Below are 16,564 nucleotides of genomic sequence, written 5' to 3' on the forward strand. Positions count from 1 at the left end.
CTGTTGAGACTCCTGTGCCTTAGGGCATGTTAAATATGGCTACACTATACCCATTTTCCATGATACAGATTTAAGAATAGGTTAAACTTTAATGACTTTAAAAAAATATATAATGGAATTGAAAATGAAACAACCTAATATATTTTTGTAGGCAAAGAACTGGCACCTTTTTTTATCTTTATGTATTTTTATTGTTTTAGCAATATGCATTTAATGTATTCTGCACTGATGTACATTTACCTGTTTTATGTTGTGTTTATTGTACAGAAATGAATACCGCAATTTGCGGCAAGCGATAATCGACATGGTTTTAGCAACAGAAATGACAAAGCACTTTGAACATGTCAACAAGTTTGTGAACAGCATCAATAAGCCATTAGCTGCGCTAGAGGAGAATGGGGTGAGCAGAGCTGTCACTTTATTACTTTTCTATAAAATATTGCGTTGATGTTGCAAATCCATCATTGCCTCTAAATGTGTATTTACAACAAGTAAAGCCATGAAACGTGGGTATCAAAATTTACATTATTAGCAGGAGCTTGGCATAATGGAATACTTACTTTTACTCTCTGCTTTAGTGTTTATGGGTTAAAAGGAAAGTGTCACCTATATATTTTTAACAAAACCAGATAGTGAAACATAATCTTTTCTTCTAATCTGTTCTTTTAATTTTTGGTTGTAAATTTTATTATTCTTTTTTCTGTACATGATTATGGGGGCAGCCATATTGCCTGAACTGATGTTAACAGCATTTAGAGATATGCTTTACAGAAGCCACATGGACCATAGGAACCTGTGAACAGGACGGGAACCAATGACTTCTATGGGAGAGTTTTCTAGACATGATCTGTGACCTGTGTGCAGAGGTCATTGTGCAGGAAGGGATAGGAGGGGAGCTGTGTCCATCACCTATTGTCAATGGTGGATCCTGTGTTATCTATATGGAGGTGTTACCTTTCATTGTAATCCTGCCTGTGATGATAATGAGATGACTGCTGAGAAGTGATCTCTACCGAACAGGAAGTATCAGTGTATTGTAAGTGGTGGATCCTGTGTTATATATATATACAGTATATAGAGGTGTTACCTGTCATTGTAATCCTACCTGTGATGATAATGAGATGACTGCTGAGAAGTGATCTCTACAGAGCAGGAAGTGTCAGTGTATTGTGAATGGTGCATCCTGTGTTATCTATATAGAGGTGTTTCCTGTCATTGTAATCCTGCCTGTGATGATAATGAGATGACTGCTGAGAAGTGATCTCTACAGAACAGGAAATGTCAGTGTATTGTGAATCGTGGATCCTGTGTTATCTATATAGAGGTGTTACCTTTCATTGTAATCCAGCCTGTGATGATAATGAGATGACTGCCGAGAAGTGATCTCTACCGAACAGGAAGTATCAGTGTATTGTAAGTGGTGGATCCTGTGTTATATATATATATATATATATACAGTATATAGAGGTGTTACCTGTCATTGTAATCCTGCCTGTGATGATAATGAGATGACTGCTGAGAAGTGATCTCTACAGAACAGGAAGTGTCAGTGTATTGTGAATGGTGAATCCTGTGTTATCTATATAGAGGTGTTACCTGTCATTGTAATCCTGCCTGTGATGATAATGATGAGACTAATGAGAAGTGATCTCTACAGAACAGGAAGTGTATTGTGAATGGTGGATCCTGTGTTATCTATATAGAGGTGTTACCTTTCATTGTAATCCTACCTGTGATAATAATGAGATGACTGCTGAGAAGTGATCTCTACAGAGCAGGAAGTGTCAGTGTATTGTGAATGGTGGATCCTGTGTTATCTATATAGAGGTGTTACCTGTCATTGTAATCCTGCCTGTGATGATAATGAGATGACTGCTGAGAAGTGATCTCTACAGAACAGGAAGTATCAGTGTATTGTGAATGGTGGATCCTGTGTTATCTATATAGAGGTGTTACCTGTCATTGTAATCCTGCCTGGGATGATAATGAGATGACTGCTGAGAAGTGATCTCTACAGAACAGGAAGTGTATTGTGAATGGTGGATCCTGTGTTATATATATACAGGTGTTACCTTTCATTGTAATCCTGCCTGTGATGATAATGAGATGACTGCTGAGAAGTGATCTCTACAGAACAGGAAGTGTATTGTGAATGGTGGATCCTGTGTTATATATATAGAGGTGTTACCTTTCATTGTAATCCTGCCTGTGATGATAATGAGATGACTGCTGAGAAGTGATCTCTACAGAACAGGAAGTGTCAGTGTATTGTGAATGGTGGATCCTGTGTTATCTATATAGAGGTGTTACCTGTCATTGTAATCCTGCCTGTGATGATAATGAGATGACTGCTGAGAAGTGATCTCTACAGAACAGGAAGTGTATTGTGAATGGTGGATCCTGTGTTATATATATAGCAGTGTTACCTGTCATTGTAATCCTGCCTGTGATGATAATGAGATGACTGCTGAGAAGTGATCTCTACAGAAGAGGAAGTGTCAGTCTATTGTGAATGGTGGATCCTGTGTTATATATATATAGAGGTGTTACTTTTCATTGTAAGCCTCTCTGATGATAATGAGATGACTGCTGAGAAGTGATCTCTACAGAACAGGAAGTGTCAGTCTATTGTGAATGGTGGATCCTTTATCTATATAGAGGTTTTACCTTTCATTGTAATCCCTCCTGTGATGATAATGAGATGACAGCTCAGAAGTAATCTCTACAGAACAGGAAGTGTATTGTGAATGGTGGATCCTGTGTTATATATATAGAGGTGTTACCTTTCATTGTAATCCTGCCTGTGATGATAGTGAGATGACTGAGAAGTGATCTCTACAGAACAGGAAGTGTCAGTGTATTGTGAATCGTGGATCCTGTGTTATCTATATAGAGGTGTTACCTTTCATTGTAATCCAGCCTGTGATGATAATAAGATGACTGCTGAGAAGTGATCTCTACAGAACAGGAAATGTCAGTGTATTGTGAATCGTGGATCCTGTGTTATCTATATAGAGGTGTTACCTTTCATTGTAATCCAGCCTGTGATGATAATGAGATGACTGCCGAGAAGTGATCTCTACCGAACAGGAAGTATCAGTGTATTGTAAGTGGTGGATCCTGTGTTATATATATATACAGTATATAGAGGTGTTACCTGTCATTGTAATCCTGCCTGTGATGATAATGAGATGACTGCTGAGAAGTGATCTCTACAGAACAGGAAGTGTCAGTGTATTGTGAATGGTGAATCCTGTGTTATCTATATAGAGGTGTTACCTGTCATTGTAATCCTGCCTGTGATGATAATGATGAGACTGATGAGAAGTGATCTCTACAGAACAGGAAGTGTATTGTGAATGGTGGATCCTGTGTTATCTATATAGAGGTGTTACCTTTCATTGTAATCCTACCTGTGATAATAATGAGATGACTGCTGAGAAGTGATCTCTACAGAGCAGGAAGTGTATTGTGAATGGTGGATCCTGTGTTATATATATATATATAGAGGTGTTACCTTTCATTGTATTCCTGCCTTTGATGATAGTGAGATGACTGAGAAGTGATCTCTACAGAACAGGAAGTGTCAGTGTATTGTGAATGATGGATCCTGTGTTATCTATATAGAGGTGTTACTGCTGAGAAGTGATCTCTACAGAACAGGAAGTGTCAGTGTATTGTGAATGGTGGATCCTTTATCTATATAGAGGTTTTACCTTTCATTGTAATCCTGCCTGTGATGATAATGAGATAACTTCTGAGAAGTGATCTCTACAGAATAGGAAGTGTCAGTCTATTGTGAATGGTGGATCCTGTGTTATCTATATAGAGGTGTTACCTGTCATTGTAATCCTGCCTGTGATGATAATGATGAGACTGCTGAGAAGTGATCTCTACAGAACAGGAAGTGTCAGTGTATTGTGAATGGTATATCCTGTGTTATCTATATAGAGGTGTTACCTGTCATTGTAGTCCTGCCTGTGATGATAATGAGATGACTGCTGAGAAGTGATCTCTACAGAACAGGAAGTGTCAGTGTAATGTGAATGGTGGATCCTGTGTTATCTGTATAGAGGTTTTACCTGTCATTGTAGTCTTGCCTGTGATGATAATGAGATGACTGCTGAGAAGTGATCTCTACAGAACAGGAAGTATCAGTCTATCGTGAGGCTCAATGACCAGAATAAAAACTGCAAGGTTTTAGGATTATTTTTTAATATATATAATGACATAGAAATTGAAAAAAAATCACCAAAAATACCTAAAAAATATGTTTACCATAAACACTTGATTAAAACAATAGGTAATTTTCTGATGACACATTCCCTTTAATAAGAGTACTGTTACATTAAAAGATGTAATGTAGTAATAACATGCCTTGTATGTTATAGATGCAAAGTCACTATGTATATTATGCTGGGGACATGGTAAACCTTCCCTTGTTTTTATGTAGCCTTCTACCCCATCATCATCTACTGTATGAGTCCAAGCATGCAAATCTGTTGGTACTACAAGTGATACCTGTGACATTGGCTGCCTGAAGTACTGGAGAGCAACATTCCTATGAACACATTTTTATAATTTATAGCAAATTCTCATTATTCCTAAATTACATAAACTCCTTGCGACTCTATAAATAGCGTTCTCCAGAATGTCCACTCTCCTTGTTGGGTCTTAAGGTTTATGGCAAAGTCATGGTTTCTGTGATTGTCTCCATCCATCCATCTTGTTGTCACCTTCTTCCACTTTCCTTCAGCTTCTATGCTAAGCAGACTTGTCTTTCCAAATGACTTTACCCAGTTTATTTAGTAATGTAGATTGAATTTATAGGAGCCTGGCCTGGCAATTAGAAGTTTAACTAGCCTTAATGTAATTATTATCATTGGTAATGCTAGCTTTTTTAATTTGATTTTGTTTGTTTTTATATAGGGAAGCATCAGTGATGATGAGTCTGTCAAAAACATACTAACATCTCCAGAAAACCGAATACTCATAAAGAGGATGCTTATTAAGTGTGCAGATATCTCCAATCCATGCCGAGCGCTAGAGCAATGCATTGAGTGGGCTGGAAGGATATCAGAAGAGTATTTTGCACAGGTAAGGAAGTCCTTGTAGGCCCGTATGGAATTGTGTGTACAGTATGGGCATAGTGGACGCAGCAGATTTTAGGAAGGCCGCACACAAATTGAATCCCCTTTTTAGCTGTTTGTCAATGTAAAGGAGACCGTTATTATTTTGGTGGCTTCAAACTGCTTAATTTTTTTTCCATATGAGCTGGATACAGTATGACAGTGGTTAGCAGTAGATCCAAATGGTACTTAAGATCTACTGTGATAATAATACCTTCTTAAGTGCCTTCTGTTTTATTATCACAGTAAGTCTTACGATCTACTATAATAAAAATTTCTTCACAGAGAGAAGCAACTCAGTTTAGGCCACAAAAGATGAAAAAAACTGCCTATCATTGGAAATATATATATTTTTTAAACACATTTCTTGTGTAATGCTAATTTTTAGCCAATAATTGTATAAACTCAACAATGGCAACTGACTAAGAACATTACTTGGGCCAGGGCAGGACTGGCCATCTGTCAGTTCTGGCAAATGCCTGATGGGCTGATGCACAGTGGGCTGGTTGGCTGCCACCTACAAACTGAAGTCTATTCACTTCAGGTGTCTGATTAACCTCTTCCCAGGACATAATATTGCGTCGTGGTGTGGGAGGTAATGTTCGGAGCAGGCTCACCCACTGAGCCCGCTCCGTACGTACGCAGCGACTGTCAGCTGTGTTTTACAGCTGACACCCGGGACTAACAGCCAGGAACAGCGATCGCACTGTTCCTGGCTGTTTAACCCCTTAGATGCTGCAATCAAGCATCATCTTAGCATCTAAGACGTTACAAACGGGGGCACCCCGCCTCTGACAACTTCTTCCCCAATGGTTGTCATGGCGGCCCAGGGGCCTAATGAAGGACTGCATTTCTTCATCTCCTATTAGCCCGTGTCTCTGGCACGGCTTAACAGGAGCCTGTAAAAATGACAATACACTGCAATACAGTAGTATTGCAGTGTATTGTACCGGTGTTCTAACAATCGCTGGTTCAAGTCCCCTAGGGGGACTAATGAAATGTGTAAAAAAAAAAAGTTAAATAATGTTTTTAGTAGTGTAAAAAATATTAAAAGTTCAAAAAAAAAACTCTTTGCCATTTTTTCTCTGAAGTAATGTAAAAAATAAAAAAAAACTACAAAATTGGTATCACTGCGTCCGTAAAGTCCGAACAATTACATTATAGCATTATTTAATGCGCATGGTAAATGGCGTAAAATAGAAAATATAAAATGCCAGAATGACTGTTTTTTGGTCACTTCATTTCGCAAAAAAAATTCTATAAAAAGTGGTCAAAAAGTCTCATGTAGCCCAAAATGGTACCAATAGAAACTACTGCTCGCCCCGCAAAAAATAAGCCCTCATACCGCTCAATCGATGGAAAAATAAAAAAATTATGACCCTCAGAATGTGGCAACAAAACCCAAATTTTATTTTTAACAATGTCGTTTCTTTCTTGTAAAAGTAGTAAAACATAAAAAGAAAACTATATAAATTTGGTATCGCTGTAATTGTATTGACTGCTAGAATAAAGTTAAGATGCCATTTTTACCGTATGGTGAAAGCCATAAAAACAATATCGTAGTTTTTTTCCTATTCCACCCCACAAAGAATTTTTGTCCAGTTTCCCAATGCATTATATGTTACAAATCGTACCGTTAAAAACAACAACTCATCCTGCAAAAAAACAAGCCTTCATATGGCTATAATGACTTAAAAATAAAAAAGTTATGGCTTTTTGAAGGTGGGGAGGAAAAAATGAAAATGAAAATCCAAAAAATGGCTGGGTCCTGAAGGGGTTAAGCTTATCTGTATGCGGGCGCTGATCAGACACTCAGAGAGATGGCAAGGGGTAGAAGAGGGATGAAGTTGGCCGCCTCTGTACTGTATAATCAAGCAATAACCAAGCGGCAGAGAGAAAGCAGTGCTTACCCTCACCAGATAGAAAGAGCCTGCCCACCAGCCTAAAAATGGTGGGGCCACATTGGCAGATTTCACAGAGCTCATTAGATAAGAGAGAGAAAGAATGGCATTGCTGAGCGGCTGCTGTTTTCTGAGCGAATAAACAGCCACTGGACCTGGTATACAGTAACGGCTCAGCAGTGCCAATCTCTATTTTACAGCCCGCAGTAAAACAACAGGGAAATTAATCTGCGTCAGAGTCTCTGTCACATTGTTTGTCAGATTTTGACGGGAAAAATAGGGCTACACGCTGATTAACAACAGACACCACGTTAGAACCCAAGAACCCTGATTGTAAGTCGATGCCCTCTGTTTGAGTGGCGCGTGTGTGGTATGTGTTTTTAGATGTGAAGGGTACATGTGCTGCATGTGTTCAAGGTTACTCATGTCTACAGTATTCATGGCGGCATTATTTATGTCAACAGTTTCTAGTGTCATTATTCATGTGTGTATTATATATAGCAGCATTATTCATGTGTGTATTATATATAACATGTGAACGATATATATGGCACCAATATTTATGTGTATATTATGAATCTCAGCATTATTCATGTGTACAGTATATATGGCAGAGTTTTTAGTGTGTACAGTATATAGTGGTGTTCATGTGTACAGTATGTTGTGGCGTTGTTCTTGTGTACAATATATATGGCGGCATTTTTCATGTGTACAGTATATAGTGGTGTTATTCATGTGTAGAGTATATATGGTGGCATTGTTCATGTGCATATTATATAGTGGTGTTATTTATGTTTACAGTATATATGGTGGCATTCATGTCTATAATATATATAGCAGCATTATTAATGTGTAACATATATGATGGCCTTATTCGTGTACACAGTATATGTCATATTATTAATCTGTACAGTATTTATGACGACATTATTCATGTGCACAATATATAGTGGCATTTATATGTGTTATATATAGCAGCATTATTCATGTGTACGGTATATATGGCTGCATTATACAGATGTACAGTATATAGTGGTGTTATTCATGTGTACAATATATATGGCAACATTCATGTGTATAGTATACAGTAGCATTATTTATGTGTACAGTACATATGGCAGCATTATTCATGTGTTCAGTATATAGTGGCATTATTTATGTTCACAGTATATATGGTGGCATTATTCATGTGTACAGTATTTTGGGACATTCATGTGTACAGCATAAATTATAACAATGTTCATGTGTACACTATATGTGACTGCATTGTTAGTGTGTATATAGCAGCATTTAAATAATATAACAAATTAAGGTAGTAAGGATTACTAAAATATTAATGTCATCCACCTAATAATTAAACTTATATATCATTTATACTTACTGCCGAACATTAATCTCATAAATAAATTAGGGACACATTACATATCCTGGCAGTGTATAATGTATTACATTTATTGCACACATATATTTTTTATATTTATGTAATATTTTATATATTACTAGAAATTAAACTATGATTGGGAGGGTCCATTTCTGGGTATAGTCACCATTTACTCATCATTAGGTCCCTATTCCTACTGCTATAACGGATAATCAGACACCGCTCTTGTATTAGGGTAGTGACCGATACATTCACCCAGCCAATCACATGATGCTCTATTTAGCAGTTTTGTGGGATGTACTTATTTATGAAATATCTGAGTAGCACAACACAAAGATAGCATTTCAATGAGCATCAGGAACAATGTCCAATGTTTTTGTATAGCTGGAGTGTGGGTCTGCAACCGTGCTAACATATTGCATGGACAGCAAGTGGGCCTGGGTGCTTTTAGATGCCAGGGCTGATTTTATATCCCAGTCCGGCCATGACTTCAGCCATATCTGATAATGTTTGGCCAGATTTCCATTGGTCGGAATGATTGTTTCAGTACCAATGCGTAATGATCACCAGTAAAGATCACCTTGTGGATCACTTCATTAACAATTATCGTTATGCCTATTCCTTGAAGGCTCTTTTACACGTGCCAATGATCGGGCAAAAAAAACGCTCATAGAAACGCTTGTTCCAAATCATTGCCCTGTGTAAACAGAGCGACGATCAGCTGATGAACAAGCAAACGCTCGTTCATCGGCTGATCGGTTCTTTTATGCACCAAAAAAAGGTCGCTAATGTGTAAACAGAGAGATGTGCTGCCGACTTGATTCAAATGCATGGAGACGAACAATTGTTACCGATCATTTCTCCTTGTGAATGGAGCTAACCAGTGCTGATTGACCATAAAGCTTGTCGATCGGGCGCTCGTTCGCTCCATTCACAAGTTTTTCCGGCCAGAATTGATCTCTTGTAAAACCACCTTTAGACCTAGGGCATGTGTATTTCTGTTCTTCCCAAACACTGTGCCTGATAGCACCTTTGTTAACACAGCAAGCAAGCATTACTCTGCTTTCATATGTAAATCAGACCATTATTTTAAATCTGAATTTCATACATTTTTCTAAAATAATTTTTCCTATTTTCTAGACAGATGAAGAGAAGCGGCAAGGTTTGCCTGTGGTAATGCCTGTGTTTGACAGGAATTCGTGCAGTATTCCTAAATCGCAGATCTCATTTGTGGATTATTTCATCTCTGACATGTTTGATGCATGGGATGGTAAGATATGATTGTTAAAGGTTTTTTCCTCTATCTTTTTTGTATATAGCAGATGTAAATTTTCTTATAATGTATTGTTCTAGACCAGGGGTCTCAAACACGCGGCCCGCGGGCCTCATGCGGCCCCTGAGGCTGTCATCTGCGGCCCGTGGGGCATGGAAGCTCCCTCGTGAGAGAGAGCAGGCCGAAGGAGGAGCGCGCCGGCGCTCCTTCATGACGTCATGAAGTAGCGCAGTCCCTTTCCCGCGCTGCTCGATCGTTGCTGGTAGGTGCGCAAAGGCCACACAGCCCCCTGTAGATAGCGCCCCACACACCCCACCCTGTTGACAGCGCTATACTCCCCCCTCACCGTAGTTAGCTCCATTGGGGCTTCGTCTAGCAGTGGAATCCCCAGCCAGAGTGTTGCCGACGCTCAGGCCGGGGTTTCCTCTGCTGAAGGAGCCCCTGAAGTCACTGTCCATCCTTCACTTTACACCAGCACATTCTAGTTACGCTCCTGTGTGCAGGGGTGGGATTCAGCCAATTCTTCCCTATTCTGCCAAAAGGATTGTCGAAATAGCAGCCGTATCGCAGAACCACAGTAACGTAGGATCCCAACCCGGTTCAATTGTATCTGTGTCCTCAGGATGCGGATATAATTGATTAAGAAAAGTTGCAGCAGCAAGTACAAGGGAGCCCTAGGTTCCCTGACCCACCAGTCTGTGATGACAGCTCTTTCTTACATGCAAGCCAGTGTGATGACCAGGTGAGGTTCAGGGGTACATAATATATGTGCCGTTGTTTTAGTGGACGCTGTATGTATGGCACTGTTTTTGGGGCCACCTATATGTGTGGCACTATTTTAGGGGTACTATGCAGCGCTATTATTATGCTCACTATATGTGACACTATTTTAAGGTGCACTATAGGAATAATATTTAAAAATGAATGGGTAGTATTGTAGCAGTAGCAGCATGACAAAGTATGAGGGTAGTAGCAGGCACTATACTGGGGCAGAAGCAGCCTCGATATTAGTGGGCAGCAGGCAATGTCTATGTAACACTGCGTTGACACTAGTAAAATGGGCAGCAGGATGAGGAGTTTTTGTTGTTAAAAGCACAAAGACAAGTGGTGGCTATAAAAAGTCGTTACGGCGGTCTGGGCCAAAATGAGAAGTAAAGAGAACGACTACAAACAGAGAACATGTCAACTGTGAATTGCTAAATTTCATTGGTTACACTGCCTCTGACAACATCCCATCCAGACCGGAGTCACTCAGCAACTTTCAGCATACCTTTACCATTGTTCAGGCCATACTGGGAGCTACAGTGTCACGATACAAACTATGAGTATTACACAGCAGGGGTTACACCAACTTCATAATTCATCTCTCTAATGATCTTAGTTCTGATACCATAATTATTAACTGTGCTTAGTCCTGGTACCATTTTTATTTACTGCGCTTAGTTCTGGTACGTTTTTGAACTGAGCTTAATTTTGGTAACGTTTTTGGGAACTAAGCATGGTTCTGATCCAATATTTATGTACTGAGCTTGGTTCTAATACCATATTTATTTACTGGGTTTACATCTGGTACCATATTTATTCTGCTTTGATCTGATACTGTATTTATGTACTGAGCTTAGTTCTGTACTGAGTTTGGTTCTGCTAATATATTTATTTACTGGGCTTAGTTCTGGTACCATACTTATTTATTCTGTAGTGAGCTTGGTTCTGGTATTGTATATATGTACTGATTTTTGTTATGGTGCTGTATATATGTACTGAGTTTGGTTCTGGTTCTGTATTTATATATTGAGCTTTGTTCTGTTGCTGTATCTATGTTATGAGCTTAGTTCTAGTTCTGGTGCTGTATATATGTACTGAGCTTTGTTCTTGTACTGTATTTGTGTACTGTGCTTAATTCTGGTACCATAGCTTGCTTCTGGAGGTGTATATATGTAATGAACTTTGTTCTGGTTCTGTATATGTGTACTGAGTTTGTTCTGGTGCTGTATATATGTACTGACCTTTGTTCTGGTGCTGTATATATGTACTGAGCTTTGTTCTGGTGCTGTATTTATGTTATGAGCTTCGTTCTGGTGCTGTTTATACGTATTGAGCCTAGTTCTGGTGCTGTATTTATGTTATGAGCTTGGTTCTAGTTCTGGTGCTGTATATATGTACTGAGCTTTGTTCTTGTGCTGTATTTTTGTACTGTGCTTAATTCTGGTACCATATTTGCATCATGAGGTTTGTTCTTGTAACTGCGCTCCATCCTCCCGATTGCATGGCACTGCTCACTGCCTTCATAAGTGTCTTCGTTAACCTGGCACTGTCCATAACTACCCGTACTATAAAATGTTAATTATCCCACGCAGTGAACGGCATAAAAAAAGAATGTCAGAATTGCATTTTTTTTGGTGATCTTGCCTCCCAAAAAAAAAGCAATAAATCGTGCCATTAAAAATTAAGCTCTTCTGGCAACAAAAAAACCCCTCATATGGCTATATTGACAGAAAAATAAAAAAGTTACGGTTTTTGGATGCGGAGATGAAAAAAAAAACAGTCGATGACATTTATATGATCACTAGGGGTCCGATAGCTGGGACCACGCCAATCACTAAGATCCCTGTCCCCCACCAGCAGGACTGCAATGTGGCGGAATTTGCATGGAGCGGTAATCGAGCATGTACACGACAACTCCATACAACCCTTTGGGAGTTACGAAAACAGCTGAGCGCTATTATAGTGGATAGGTGATAAATTCTATAAGCTGAAAGACCCCTTTAATTCTTACCTACAAATGTGCATATGCACACATAATGAAGTCCTGCCTCCTGCAACGGGTTGGGGGACACAACTCATTACAATTAATAATAAATTACCCACCTTTTAGTTACACTTTTATGCAATGACAGGTCAGCACGTATCCAAGGCATGTTGGTGCTATGGCCGAAAATCTTAAAAAGTTTTAGAAAACTGTAACCTGTCATCGGCTTATTAAATCGCACTTTTATTGCAGCTTCGATGGGAACCCAAACTACACAACACTCTGTGTAGCTTAATGTTAAATATATTATTGGGTTTAACATTACCCTCATAATAATTACTTTATCTTGTATATGTTTAATATCGATAAATGTAAAACAGTGGGGGGAATATATTAAGACTGGCGTTCAAATGCCAGTCTTTAACTAATTTATGTCTGTGGAAAATGCGCCAAATATATTAAGAGGTGCACACCTCTTAATATATTTGGCGCATCTTTGGCTGTCCATGTGAGAGAAATGCAAATCTTCGCCTGCTATCAGCAAGTGGATATTTGCACTTAAATTACGCAAATTCTGCCTTAAACTTCGGCTAAACCCTGCCCCTTTTCTAACTACTTTCGGAAAGTGGCAAGAAAAGTAAAAAGTCACAAATTTTAGCGCAAGTATGGCGTGTGCCAAATTTTGCAACTTTTTTAAGTTATAAAACTGACATAAATTTTGTTATATATTCCCCCCAGTGTCTGTAATAACTTTTTCTTAAGCTACTTTTCTTCTTCTTTTGCAGCGTTTGCTGACTTGCCGAATTTAATGCAACATTTGGATAACAATTTCAAATATTGGAAATCATTAGATGAAAGACAGCTAAAAACACTGCGACCGCCCCCCGAATAGCAGATTCTGGCATCCATTACCACCTCTCAGCCAATGAAGCCCTCGCTTGTAAGGGATCCAGCTAGTTTTGGTTCACTTATCGTTGCCAGAACCTGCTTCTCCATCCTACAGGACGCTCATGTAACTAGGATTGTCAGGTCAAAAGATACCTTCAGTACCCTGCAGTAAAGTTTGATATAAAAATATAGAAAAAAAAAAAAGCCTTTTGCATTAACTTATCTCACAAGTTAAATTACACTGGATTGCTGCAATATCTGTACTGACGGGTTCTACACAAAATATCAGTTCATTTTCTTCATATCTGTATGAAAAACCTTGAAGATTCTTTGGATAAAAGTTTTCTTCTAGAGATTTGCTCAGAAAAAAAAACAGACTTAAACTGCAAGTGAAGGAAAATCATCTTTGGTGTCTCGCAGCTTTTAAGAGAACACTCTGCTTTTTTTTTAAAGCACTTATAGTTGTAACAATCAACACATTAAATGCACTCTTTATGAAGGAGTTTTTGATCTCTGAAAAATAGATCTACTCTATTTTTTAATATCACGGAAGGGGCAATCATTCACCTCTGCACACTACTGATAGGGAGCTTTCTGAAGGCTGTTTAGTAGCAAATTGTATAAAATACACGGAACTTGATCATTAGCATCTATGATTAAAATATGTTTTATTTATTTTATTAGATGTTCAATATTTTCTATGAATTTATAAAAAATTTTATAAAAAAACAACAAAAAAACCAAAGCCAACTTTAGATGCATTACAGATTCTCACGATGCGTAGTCATTACTATTAGACCTTATTCTATGTACAAACCTTTTATTTTCGTATTGCAAATCCATGAATATTATCAAATCCCAGATTTGTATTGCACTGTACGACTCATGTGGATGGTGAAACTATTGTTTAAGTTTTTGATTTATGTTGATTTTTCTTTTCTTCTTATCCTGGATGATGATGCAGAGGATCCTGTGGAGACTATTTTAGACTATTTAATTTGGTGATGGCCATGTTTTACTATCAGTTGATTTTACCCTGTAATGTCAGTGGGTGCCAGGAGTTGCTATGCAATGTGTTGGCAGGTCCATTGGCTCTTAAAAGGGAGAGGACAGTGCATGCTCTCTACTCTCCCATATTTTGCAGTTTGTTCCCTATCAGGAGTCTGCCTTATTTTCTACAATATTTCTACAATGCATTCCACAGTGAAGATGGAGGGGGGAAGTAAAATATATTTAAACATTTTATAGCTTCTCTATTTTCTTTTGCAAGGGTATTCCTTTACTCCAATTTGGAAAGGTATGTACCTTCACAAATAAAATAAGACATTCACAATAAGCACCAGTTACAATAAAGTGTATATTTTATGAATTGTCAACTGTTGGTATTTTTTCTTTTTCTTTTTTTTAATGATTGGCATCATCTTATCATTTATAGGCAGAGATCCCTAACTTTTTTTTAGCTTGAGAGCCGCATTCAAACATAGCAGGTAGTGTTGATTTGCATTAAGTATTAAAGAGAAGAAAGTGTTTCAGATTTCTTAATATCTTTTGTAAAGTTAGACAGCATAAAACTAGATCTGACAGATGGGAACTGCGCCAAACTGGTGCATGTGAAATTGTACATTTGGTGCAATACATGTAACGCACTTTTATCTACCTTACGCCGCGTCATGGCTAACATACAGTACTGTGCAAAAGTTTAAGGCAGTTGTGAAAAAATACTTCAAAGTAAGAATGCTTTCAAAAATAGAAGTGTTAATAGATTTTTTTTTAGCAAATAGCAAAATACAAAGTGAATAAACAGAAGAGAAATCTAAATCAAATTAATATTTGGTGTGACCACCCTTTGCCTTCAAAACAGCATCAATTCTTCTAGATAAACTTGCACAAAGTCATGGATTTTGTAGAATTATAGTCAGGTGAATGATTAACCAATTATACCAAACACGTGATAATGATCATTATTTTCATATGTAGGTTGAAACACCGTCAGTAACTGTAACAGAAACAGCTGTGTAGGAGGCTTAAAACTGTGAGGAACAGCCAAACTCTGCTACAAAGGTGAGGTTGTGTAAGATAGTTTCATGTCACAGGTCCACCATGGCAAGACTGAGCACATCAACAAGATGCAAGGTAGTTATACTTCATCAGCAAGGTCTCTCCCAGGCAAAGATTTCAAAGCAGACTGGGTTTTCAACACGTGCTGTTCAAGTTCTTTTGAAGAAGCACAAAGAAACGAGCAACGTTGAGGACCGTAGACGCAGTGGACGGCAAAGGAAACTTAGTACAAAGACACATCATGTTTACTTCCCTTCAAAATCGAAAGATGTCCAGCAGTGCCATCATCTCATAAACTAGTGGGACCCAAGTACACCCATCTACTGTTTGGAGAGGTATGGCCAGAAGTGGTCTTCATGGAAGAATTGCGGCCAAAAAGCCAAGCCTTTGACGTGAAAACAAGGCCAAGCAACTCATCTATGCACAAAAACATAGGAACTGGGTGCAGAAAAATGGCAGCAGGTGCTCTGAACTGATGATTTAAAAATGTTAAATATTTGACTGTAACAGAAGACAGCTTGTTCGCCAAAGGGCTGGAGAGCGGTACAATAATGAGTGTCTGCAGGCAACAGTGAAGCAGAAATTCCTTGCAAGTTTGGGGCTGCATTTCAGGAAATGGAGTTGGGGATTTGGTCAGGATTAATGGTGTCCTCAATGCTGAGAAAAACAGGCAGATACTTATCCATCATGCAATACCATCAGGGAGGCGTCTGATTGGCTCCAAATTTAGTCTGCAGCAGGATAATGACCCCAAACATACAGCCAATGTCATTAAGAACTATATAGAGTGAAGAAGAACAAGGAGCCCTGGAGGTGATGATGTGGTGCCCACAGAGCCCTGATCTCAACATCATCGAGTCTGTCTGGAATTACATGAAAATGCAGAAGGAGTTGAGGAAGCGACATCCACAGAAAATCTGTGCGTAGTTCTCCAAAATGTTTGGAACAACCTCCGTGCCGAGTTCCTTCACAAACTGTATGCAAGTGTACCTAGAAGAATTGGTGCTGTTTTGAAGGCAAAAGGGTGGTCACACCAAAAATGTATTTGATTTAGATTTCTCTTCTGTTCACTCACTTTGCATTTTGGTAATTGATAGAAAAAAAAACTTTTAACACTTTTATTTTCTAGTGAATTCTTACTTTGCAGCATTTTTTCACAACTGCCTAATACATTAGCACAGAATT

General features: G+C 38.5%; 1 protein-coding gene across 4 annotated transcripts in view; it reads left to right on the forward strand.

Annotated features, from left to right (window-relative positions):
* Positions 1-14,669, forward strand: part of PDE8A (phosphodiesterase 8A) — a 322,954-nt gene extending 308,285 nt beyond the window's left edge. For all 4 annotated transcript variants that reach the window (XM_075858062.1, XM_075858060.1, XM_075858061.1 and 1 more), the window contains exons 19-22: positions 268-400; positions 4,930-5,097; positions 9,552-9,681; positions 13,219-14,669. In XM_075858062.1, coding sequence (XP_075714177.1) covers positions 268-400; positions 4,930-5,097; positions 9,552-9,681; positions 13,219-13,325 — 538 coding nt within the window. In that variant the 3' untranslated portion in view covers positions 13,326-14,669. The remainder of the gene's footprint in view (positions 1-267; positions 401-4,929; positions 5,098-9,551; positions 9,682-13,218) is intronic.
* Positions 14,670-16,564: the final 1,895 nt, after the last annotated feature.

The sequence above is a fragment of the Rhinoderma darwinii genome, chromosome 3 (assembly GCF_050947455.1).
Source record: "Rhinoderma darwinii isolate aRhiDar2 chromosome 3, aRhiDar2.hap1, whole genome shotgun sequence".
Lineage (NCBI taxonomy): Eukaryota > Metazoa > Chordata > Amphibia > Anura > Rhinodermatidae > Rhinoderma > Rhinoderma darwinii.